Genomic DNA, 11009 nt, shown 5'->3' on the forward strand with positions numbered 1-11009 from the left:
TCTCAAGCTGCAGAGTACTGCAAATCAGTCACTCTTTGCAGCAATCTACTTTGATCTTACCTTCTCTCTCACTACATCCCCCAAAGGAAGGAAAAATGCTCAAAGGGTCCTGCCCCCATACAGGGTACTGGATTCAAAAAGAGTTTTTAAAAGATACTTGGATTATTTTATTTGCACGTCCAGAAAATAGGTGGCGTAAAATTTACCTGCTGAACAGAAGATAAAACTGGGGGTTAAAATAGTAAATTAGCACATGTGCCCTCTGGCTCAACTCTGAGTCTACTGCAGATCTTCTTTAAATTATATACTCCTTGTACGAGTTATTTAAATAACTGTGCTACCTCATATTGCATTTTATGAGCAACCCTCAAATCCGTTCAAAGTTTCCTACTTTTTCATCATGTTCATTTTATAGACGAGTGGATTCTAGCATAGAACGTAACAATCTTGCTCAAAACAAACGTCAGTCAGAAGTAGAAACAAGGTCTCCTGAGCTTTGCCCCCAGTGCTCTAGTTTTTCTGAATGCCCATGAGAAGCACGCCAGACCAGCTCCCACTCAGCAGAAAGAATCATAGAATCATAGAATAACCAGGTTGGAAGAGACCCACCGGATCATTGAGTCCAACCATTCCTATCAAACACTAAACCGTGTCCCTTAGCACCTCGTCCACCCGTCCCTTAAACCCCTCCAGGGAAGGTGACTCAACCCCCTCCCTGGGCAGCCTCTGCCAGTGCCCAATGACCCTTTCTGTGAAGAATTTTTTCCTCATGTCCAGCCTAAACCTCCCCTGGCGGAGCTTGAGGCCATTCCCTCTTGTCCTGTCCCCTGTCACTTGGGAGAAGAGGCCAGCTCCCTCCTCTCCACAACCTCCTTTCAGGTAGTTGGAGAGAGCAATGAGGTCTCCCCTCAGCCTCCTCTTCTCCAGGCTAAACACCCCCAGCTCTCTCAGCCGTTCCTCATAAGACCTGCAAGCAGCAGCACTTGGATAACAGAGCAGCCACGAGCCACAAGATACGCGATGAATTAAGAATTTGAGATTTTCTTATAGTCACATGGAAAGCTGTTATACAACTACATGCGCATGAGACTTTCCTGAATGCTTAAAGTTTTCAGGGAATTAAGCCTTACAAAGGTGAGTCAGCACTGGTTCCAGCTGAGGGGGGGGATTAATTCTGCTGTTGGGTTTCTCTCAAATCAGCCTGGAAAAGACCCTACACAGTTGTGTAACACACAACACATTTTGGAAAATAAAAAACCCTTCGTCTGGGGGTCCTAAGACCAAAGCAGGTCTGATATGAACTATTCGGTACCCAAGGTCAGAAGCGAACACTGCTCACAGTCACTGGCAGAGGAGTGCACTGCCTCCCGTTCCCTAGACAAGAACAGCATGTGGGAGAAGGTCAGAAAAACCTTATAAAACTGCATCTCTTTACTCTGAAAGGGCTCGTGCCTGATGTGGGCACACATCTATCACCCAGCAAAGAGGTGACTGCTGAGACAGGAGTTCCCTCTGCGATCTAAAGACTCAAAGCTTGGCTCAGTTCTCTTCTGCAGGAGGATGCAGGCTCTCCAGAGGCAGTGATGTACCAAGATGTGCTGCATTTCCAGAAATACGATTGCTGCAACAATAAAGCTCCCTCTCAGGCAATTTACTTTGCAACCTGAAACCTGCTTCTTTAATCTGCCTTTCGTAGTTCACATTTTAATCAGCACCATCTGGGATTAGCTTCCTTTTATTTACTTCTTTTTGGGTACAGGCAGTCTTAGATCTTCAGATTTTGGTCAGCCTGCTTGGAAATTCTTAAAAGTTTGAGATTACCAGCTAAGGTACCGAATGCTGGGATGATGGTTCCAGGCACTTGAGAGCAGACACAAGACACTGACCCATCAGCGGGCACTGAACTTAACTGCAGCACGGACTTTTTAAGGTTGTCATTTCCTCATCACAACCGGCTCGTGGGCTGCACAGTCACAGATCTGGCTCCTGCGCTTGGCTGAGTGATCCAGCACAAATGACCCCATTTTCCCAGGAATGCAGAGGGAGTTCGCTGCGAGCACAGCTCCATTGGCCAGAACAGAAAGCAGGCGTGTAAATCCCTTTCTTTTAGCACCAAACTAATCAAAGGCAGAATTAAATTTCTAGTCCTTGTAGAGAAAAGAACTGAATGAATCACAGACAAGCTGCAAGAATTGACCTCCGTCACCTCCCCAGCGTACTCCCCAATGTATTTTGAAGAGCTATTTTTATTCAGCCTCAGACATTTGAAACACACTGCCTAGAGCACGAACTATCACATTTCCCAGCTCAAAAAGCATTCCACACAGAGCTGTGCCAAACGCTTTAAGAAGAAGTTGTTTAGTGAAATGAAATACGTGGTATCTTAGCATTTTTGATCAATGTTGCTTACCTGGCAGGTACTGAAATAAATGAGTGAGCAAGGCTGGGTAACTTCGAGCCACATCAGGATGCCAATGCATTGCCTGCTAGTGCAGTGACAGAGGGATCAAGGCACTTCTCAGGACTCTGATGCCCTAGAAAAGCAGTAAAAAAGATTACTACATTTACAGCTAGATGAGAGACCTGGGTGTGCAAAGGCTCAATTCCAGTGAGTACTGCACAGAGCAGTGGTGGCTGCCCCATCCCTGGAGGTGCTCGAGGCCAGGTTGGATGAGGATCCAGTCCAGTAAGAAACCACAGAACAGGATTTATTGACAGAGTAAAGCTCAGGTACGCACACTGCACAATAACATGCTTGGTTCAGCCTGACCACATTTGTTTTACTTTCTATCAGCTATCTGAGAAGAGATGTTACAATAATACCATTTTCATCATAATGCATTAAGAAAATCCCACATTGACCTTATAAATTGTTCTTAATTCTTAAAATTTCAGTGCCTGCAATTCCTATTGAGGATTTAGTTCAGGAGAACTCCTGCCTGACATTAAGCAATAGAGTATTTTCCATCAGGAAAAGATGACTAATTAGTTTCCTATGTTTCTTCTATGGTTAATTAGTCTAACACACATATGGGGAAGCTGCGTCCCCTGGGATGCCTCAGTGCAAACAGTCATTGACGAATTAACTAAAATCAAGATCTCGCTTAACCTATTCAAAGTAATATTTGCAGAAGAGATGTTTTTCTCTCTGTGTCACTGACAGCAACCAAACAAAACTGGAGTGGGGAACACACAGCGCTCCCTGACATCCAACTGGAAAACAAAATTGCTGCAAAATGTGGTGTTACAGCTTAGCTCAGTCCTCCAGGTAGGATTTCAGCAGCCTCCGGCATCACTGCATGCTTTAGGAAGAGAAATGACATCCCTTGCAAGCTGTCCCAGCCTCCTTTCTGCAGGGAGCACCGGTGGGACAGCCGTGAGCAGCAGTAACAGACATGACAGCAAAAGACATTCTTGCCCATCTTTATTCCTCTTCTGAGTCACAGCGCTCCTTTTTGCAGTGAAGCATGAGCGATGCCAGGGAAGCACGTTGCCTTTTCTCCCAGCCTCAGCAGTGTTTTGCCTGTTTGGCACCTTGCAAGCACAGCCGATGTTATCGAAGCTAATTCTGCGCTCCCAGCAAGAGAAGATGCAGCGGCCTCCTAACCCCAGCCCTCTGATCACAGCACACTTAGAGCTGAGATGGACTAAAGCAGCTTTTCAACACCATGTAGCTCATTAAAAGAGACTAAATCAGTATTGAGACATCTAGGAGCTCCTGCCAACAAACAAGGTGTTCTAAGGAGCAGGCAGGCTCTGCCTGGGCAGCAAAATTTTGGCCAAAGACACTAAAATAGTCCCAGATAAATCAGATGTCATTAGGATGCCACTGCCAAGTCCTTGTAAGTAACAGAGAAGAATTTCATGACTGGGTGCAATGTAACCATGTAAGGGCAACTCTGTCCATCTTGTACAGTACAAGTACAGTTCATTCCCTTTCATGGCTCTTGAAGATCTGAACTATTCCTGTCCCAGGAAAACAAAGAATATTTTACATCACAATACTAGAAATTGCAACTCAGAATTGATTTTTAAAGGGACAAACATCCTCCCTTCTTAGGATTCTGGAGAAGGGAGTATGAACTTCAGGAAGCCTTTAGCACAGCACTAATCCATTTCCAATTGAGCTAGGTTTTATGATTCCACACCATAACATTTCATAAGCTTGTTTTGACACGAAATTAATGAAAAAGTAATTTGTTTCCTCTTTTTCCCCCCTGAAACAAATGGAAACAATCAGTTCTAGAAAGCAGTTTTACATTACAGCATAATCTTTTAATAGTTATTCAATGTAGAAGTGTCAACATGGTATCACTGCACAGTAAAGGAGTTTTATGGCTTAAAATGACATCTGAGAGACCTCAAGTTCGTCTTGAACTTTTCAGCTGTCAGTTCACTTTGCCTTGTTGAGGAATTTCACTGCACTCCACATGGATGAACAGAGTCCCAGGGGATTAGAAGCAAGTCAACATTTAAACTCTTTGGTAAACTAGGCATTTATCAGCAGTAAACAGTTACTGCGTTTATTTAACGTTCTATCCTAACGCAAGGCAGAAGCAGCTAATTTAAGATATGTCAGAAAGAAACGTCAGGTCCAATTAAAACTTATCTCATTTTACTGTGTACAAAGGAGAGTAATGAGGGCTGGACATAAGCCAAGCCGGAATCTCTCCAGTTTACAGGCTATATTAGTCTTTCCAGAAAGTGGTTTTGGAGATTTATCTGCTGGAAAAATGAAATATTTCCAGGAGAATCACAACTAATAGTCTCCGCTTTTTTGTTTTTAATACATGGTTGACTTAGAAGTCAGAATAGCTCAAAAACAAAGTTTGGGTTATAGCTATTTTTTTCCTGCTTGTGGTATTTAAAAGGTCTCTCTCATGTGCTTTCTGTATTATTAAGTTCAACACAAAGCCTTTTCTTTTTGTCTTTTTAGCCTTTTTTGGTCTTTTTAGTTGAGTTCCCCCTTACTTGAAACATCCAGGAGCTTATCTTTAAAGGTTCTATCAGCTTGGGGGAGGACTAGTAAATTCAAGCGTTATCAGTGGGAAGACAGAATGTACAACCAAAAATGTTTTAGTTTATAGCTATGCTGGAAAAGGCTAACGGCCTGTTGATTTCCATCTTCTCCGCTGAAATTGCTTCTGAAACAAAGGCATACGGCATTTTCCTATATCCCTCCTGCAAACCAAAAATCTGGGAGACACTACACCACTCAAAAAGACATCATGATTTTAAGCCCTCATGTATTTACAAGGAAATCAGAAATCTTTCCACTAGAGGTGCTATTGATGATAAGACACACAAATATAAAGTGCCTGCTCTTAGCACCGATTCTTTCCCCTTTCTCACAGCAGTTGCTTCTAGCTTAGCACTTACCAAACTCACTTTCTCCATTTCTGTAGACAGTACGGGAAAAAAGGATTGTGAAAAGCTTTTGCAATTTAATACAGTGCTTCCTGCTGTTAAGATATAACCAAGTCCTAATGCTGCCAGCAGTTCTGTGACCCACTAGAATGATGCACAAGATACCAAAGGTTTGTGAGAACAGCTACAGAACCCTGAGAACAGCACTTTCCAAACACAATATCAAAGTGAACATGAAAAGCTGATCAAAGGAAAGAAAAAAACAGCCATCAAACAACTTATTTCTGGTGTGTTTTGGCACACAACGTAGGAGCAAATTGAGAGGTGTCAGAATACAACACTGTAAGGTCAGGAGGATTGTAGATCTTCTAAACGCTTCAGTGCAACAGTCAATCTGTGATCTCAGGCCTGCAAGATAACCAACCTTATTTATAATCCAGTATCAGAAGTCAATGCCTGACGATAACTCAGCAAACCTTGCAGTTTGTGCATCAGCGAATGGAGCCAACAAATGTTTTTCTTCCACAGTAACTGCTTCAGAAGCTTTATCAGAAAAACAACCGGTCCAAATTATAAATAAACACCTTAAGTACAACAGCTCCAACCTTGAAGCAACTATTTCAAACTACATTATGAAAACGTGTGTGTTAGGTCAGAAGTGTGAAGTGATGGAAATCAGCCAAAGGCATGGAATCAGGAGAGAGACAATGTCAGCAGATGTTATCATTCAAACTGCTTGTTCTTTCTCAATTCTGCTACAACATAGCTAAAAAACAACATCAGCAGGTAGAAAGACTCTTAGCCCTTAATGGGCTTTTAATTTACCACAACATTGCCAAATCTTCAGATTATTTTCTCCTTCATTTCTCTGCTTTTCAACATCTATCTTAAAAATGCAAAACTTCAAGAGTCTCTCACACGGCAACCAATCGGCTAGCATGCCAAGAAGTATTTCTGATAAGACAATATTCCATGAATTCCAGTTTTCATAATTAACTTAAAAGAATGTGTGTCAGTAGCAGAATATTGCCAGCCTCTTATCAGCAGAAAAAACAGTAAATTTTGACATCAGAATCAAAAGAATCCATTTAGTTCTTCCACTGCACTGCAAAAGCAGCAAACTGAATGAGATCACTACATTGCAAAATGGTCCATTACAGATGAAAAAAGGAGTGGAGCCACAATTGCAAAACTAATTAAATCAGAGAAAGAAATATTATAGCGAAACAAAGAGTGAAGTGGAAATTCTTGATTTTTAACTCTGGCACTGCTTTACAGGCTAATTTGTTTTAAGAATTCATAATCAGAATCTGTGTGCCTTTTGAAGACACACATTTCTAAGTCTCTTAAGACTAACTATAATAAATCCACCAATGTTTATGAGTTGAACAAAAGACACAGCACAATATAGGTTCAAACTGTTTATTTTACATCAGATGTTCCATACGGAGTTCCTTCAGTTAAAAGTTCCTAGAAGAAAATAAAACAAACATTGTTACAAAATAGTTTGTTTCAACAGCTCAAGTAAATATTTTTGACCAGCTGTGTAATTTGGGTATGGGAGTTACCCCTGCAAGAGCTAGAGGATATGATAAACATACATACTTGGAAACAATTCCATCATTTTTTGCCAGACGAAGAATGGAGTCATCAGATTCACCCTTTGAAAAAAACAAAAGATGATTTTGAAGTGACCAAAGAATTCCGGATACACTTTAAAGAGAGAGGCAGCTGCAAAATTTAATGCTGGTAGTGAAAGGCACAAAGCTTTCCACGGATCGCTACATTTTATGTATATAGATTAGAGTTTTCAAAACAAGCTGTTAAATTCTTTGTCATTGCTTAGGATAAGAAATAGCTTTAAGTTGATAAAATATACACTTGCTTTAACACGACATGTTTCTGGGTAAGCAGAATTCTGATCGACTGCAGGAAGCTTCACCCCATGTTTAACAAATTTAAATCACAGTAGTATCATCTCAAGTAATTATAAACAACAGATAAAAGCCAGGCATTAGTAGCTCAGTACATCCTTACAAGAAAAAAAATCCACTTGCATACTTCAGTGATTTTAAAGAATACATAAACACACATAAGTCTACAAACCAAAGGACTGAAGGAAATAACAGAAAAAACTGTTTTGCATAAGTGAATTTGTTCACGTATTCTTTGTCTTCATTATCCCTACAAAGCTCCCTCCTCTAACATGAGCTGAACGCATGTTGCATTTTCAGGCCTAAAGATACATCTGAAAAATTGATGATCAATATAAAAGGAAGCAAAATTATTTTGTAAGTGAATAAACTACTTACCATTCTGCGAATTGGTCCACAAATAGCATATGTTTTGAATTGGCCGTTTACTCTGCCTGTTACCTTGTCAACCTGTAATTACAAGAAAGTTACTCCATACAGATGCTTATAAAATGTTATGCTCTTATATCACTGCTCGGCAAACACAAGAAAGTAAAAATTATAGATAACTGCAATATTTTCTACAAACTACAAACCGCTAAGGCAAATAGGCAGCTATAGTTACCTTTTCCCAGCAAATTTAGTTAATTACATAGGGCAGCTGTAAAATTTAACACATCACACAGTGTAACAAGAACACAACGTAAAATAGTAGCTAAAATTGGAGTTCCGATAAAAAATGGGAAATGGATTTTACTGCTTTTGCTATTTTTTTCAGGTTTCTTTCAATTAAGGTCAATATTATGGAAAACTGAAGTGAAGGGGAGAAGGGAACAGTCTTGTTACGCAGGTAGCAAACGCCCAAGTAGAGAGAAAAATTGTCTCGCTTCCTCCAGTTGCAGAGAAATTTAACAGGAAGAAAGACTAAACAATATAAATAATGAAATTAAACAGTGTAGTGAACCTCATAAACTATAGGAACACTGTGTCCACATAATTCCTGCAAAGTGAATATCAATAAACAAAGAAAGAAAAGTAAGCATACAATACCAAGGCAATACATACAACCAGCACACCTCAGTAGGAGTCTAGGCTTATTATACTCCCATTACTGAGCTAATGAAATTATAAAGCTGCACATGAAACACAAGAGCAATCTTTTCTGTCACCTTCTAAAAGCAGCAGTGTCCAGTATTAACAGAAATTATTCGAGCCAAACACAGAAGGCAGCATTTTAGTCAAGCAAAGTAGAACAGAAATACAGTTTTGTTCTAGAAACTGTCACCTATCTTAAAAGTTTGGACCAACTAGAAAAAGCACAGACAAAATCAACAAGAATAGAAAATTGAAATGAGGGTGCATAAGGTCAGAGTGAAGAACTGTACTTTCTTACAGACAGGTGAAGGTAGAGGGGACAAGAATCTCTCAGAAACAAGCATTTATCCTTTCCTTCAAGACAAAAAATTTGCTAATTTTTAACTCTAAATGGCTCTAGAGTTAGGAAGTTGTACTTGGTCAAACAGTGGAAGGCTGGGACAGACTGTGGAGAGCTTTATGACTCTACTCACGATTTTCCAATAGGCCGTAAAATAACCAGGATCTATACACTAATATATTTGTGAGTTTAAAAGCCCTCAAGCTCTACGCTTACACAGCCTCTAGTGAACTATTTAAAGCCACATCACAACCCATTACATTACTTAACTCTTATCAAGTTTACAGGTGTAGATCTCTCATCACATCCCATGCTCCCATTATGAAACTTACCTCAGAAATATTTATCTGAATAGAAGCATGATCCTTAGCACCGATTATTCGGTTACTAGCAGAGCTAAGGAGAAGATAACAAGATACATTTAAACAAAAGGAAGTAGACAGTGACAATGAAAAAAACCTCAACTTCTAAACCCAAATCTACATGCAAATTAAAACTGCAGAAGTAGTTTACACAGTAACAGTTTGAATTTTCAGTGCTAAGAAAATTAATACAGTTTTAAGTACATTTCATGGCGCCTTTAACTCAGTAGCATCATGCTAAGTTGCCAACTAATCCCTTCACTGTGGTTTTTACAGGCCCAGCTCGCCCCTATACATTGCACACAGCAACACAGGCCTTCAAAACACACAGAACAAGTTTTTCTTTTCCAATGTGCAAAACCCAGAGTGACTGGGTAATTAATGAGAATGCAGTTTCTACGCCTTCTTCACTGGGAGCCATTAACACTGTCAAGACACACAGGCTGCTAACTCGGAAATTGCAGATTGTAAAAAAAAAAAAATGACTTAAATGTAATAAAAAGCATAGAAATGGTTTACTTTTCAGTTTTTCTTGTTTTCTTTTTTTTAACACACGCACGCATTTACAAAAAGCTTCTCACTGCCCATTTACCTGTGATCTCAATGTGGTACTTAAGGTGTGCAATCAAGGCAACAAGTGATTATCTCATAGGTTCTCTGTGACAGCCTGTAGCACAAACACACACACTGCAAACACCCACACTCACTTCTGCAATGAAACCAGAGTGGTTTTGGAGTTTAGTTTAGAAAACATAAAGGACCGATCGTCTCCGTTGATTCTGTGCAGCAAGGCAAGAGCTGAAGACAGAATGTATTTCCCACTTACACGCACGGTTATTTCCAGAAGTCTTATGTATATCCCATTACTTTCTAAGAATTGATTTTAATGTCATTATAGACTTTACAACAGTGGAATCTCTTGCTGATTTGGAGCTTTGAAGTCAGCTCTCCCTGACCTTACATTTGAGATGGGGAGAGACTGCAGACAGAGGTGATTACAGAAGACACATTTATTCAACACAGATCATACTGAACGCGAGATGTTATCATCTCCAAGGAACGAGCACTGTCGGGAAAACACTGTTTGAAAAGAAAGACGCTTTCACCCCGCCACTGAAGGGACGCACTCACCATTTCCGAGGGACGTAGAGGTCCACAAACTCTCCGGCGTCGTTCTGCATCCTGCCCGGCTCGCCGCTGAGGCACTGGCACCGCCTGGGAACACCTGCGGGTCGCAGGGCAGCGCTCAGGGCCCGTCCCCTGCGGGCCTGCCCGGTACCGAGAGCCTCCCAAACCTCTGCGCCCTCACCCCGCCGTCACCCACCAGCGGCCCCAGCCTCACCGACCCCGGGAACCACGGCAAGAGCCGCCCCCGCGCCGCCCCCCGCAGCAGCACCGCGACCCGGCTCCCACCTCGTGCAGCGCCGCGGCGGAAAGGAAGAGGCGGCGCCGGAAGCGGAAGCGCGCGGGGAGGAGAGAGGGCGGGAGCACTTCCGGTTGTGGGCGCGGTCGCGTGACCAGCGCGCGGCAGTCTTCGCGCGGGGGGAGAGAGAGAGGGTGGGACACTTCCGGTCAGAGTGGTCGTGCCGCGTGGGAGGGGCACTTCCGGTTGAGGTCACTTCCGGTACTGGCTCGGCCGCGTCAGCAGCAGGCGCCGCGGTTCAATGGCGGCCGCGGGGTGAGGGGGGAAGGGGCCCCGCTGGTGTCCTCGGGCTTCGTCCCGGTGGCTGAGGAGGGATACGAGGAGTGAGTGCTGTTACAAGAACTGGAACGCTCCCGCTGGAAGCTGAAGTTTCGTCTAAGTGACTGTATTCTCTGAAAGTTAGACAAAATGTCCCTCCTGATACCGAAAATGCCAGCACCTCAACTCTCTAAGACTCATTTTGGAGTGTTAGAGAGCAAGTATCCTTTATCAGGCCTGGGCAACACAAG

The 11009-nt window shown here is 42.1% G+C and overlaps 1 protein-coding gene across 1 annotated transcript; it reads right to left on the bottom strand.

The window, feature by feature from the left end:
• Window positions 1-6775: 6775 nt before the first annotated feature.
• Window positions 6776-10582, bottom strand: RPS21 (ribosomal protein S21). The gene is made up of 6 exons (XM_069872172.1): window positions 10491-10582; window positions 10209-10302; window positions 9048-9111; window positions 7680-7751; window positions 6973-7028; window positions 6776-6837 (listed from the first exon to the last, which is right to left on the bottom strand). Exons 2-6 carry the CDS (start codon window positions 10256-10258, stop codon window positions 6828-6830), a joined length of 252 nt encoding a protein of 83 aa, XP_069728273.1. The 5' UTR covers window positions 10259-10302; window positions 10491-10582; the 3' UTR covers window positions 6776-6827.
• Between the last annotated feature and the right edge of the window lie 427 nt (window positions 10583-11009).

This window comes from Phaenicophaeus curvirostris, chromosome 18 (assembly GCF_032191515.1).
Source record: "Phaenicophaeus curvirostris isolate KB17595 chromosome 18, BPBGC_Pcur_1.0, whole genome shotgun sequence".
Taxonomy (NCBI): domain Eukaryota; kingdom Metazoa; phylum Chordata; class Aves; order Cuculiformes; family Cuculidae; genus Phaenicophaeus; species Phaenicophaeus curvirostris.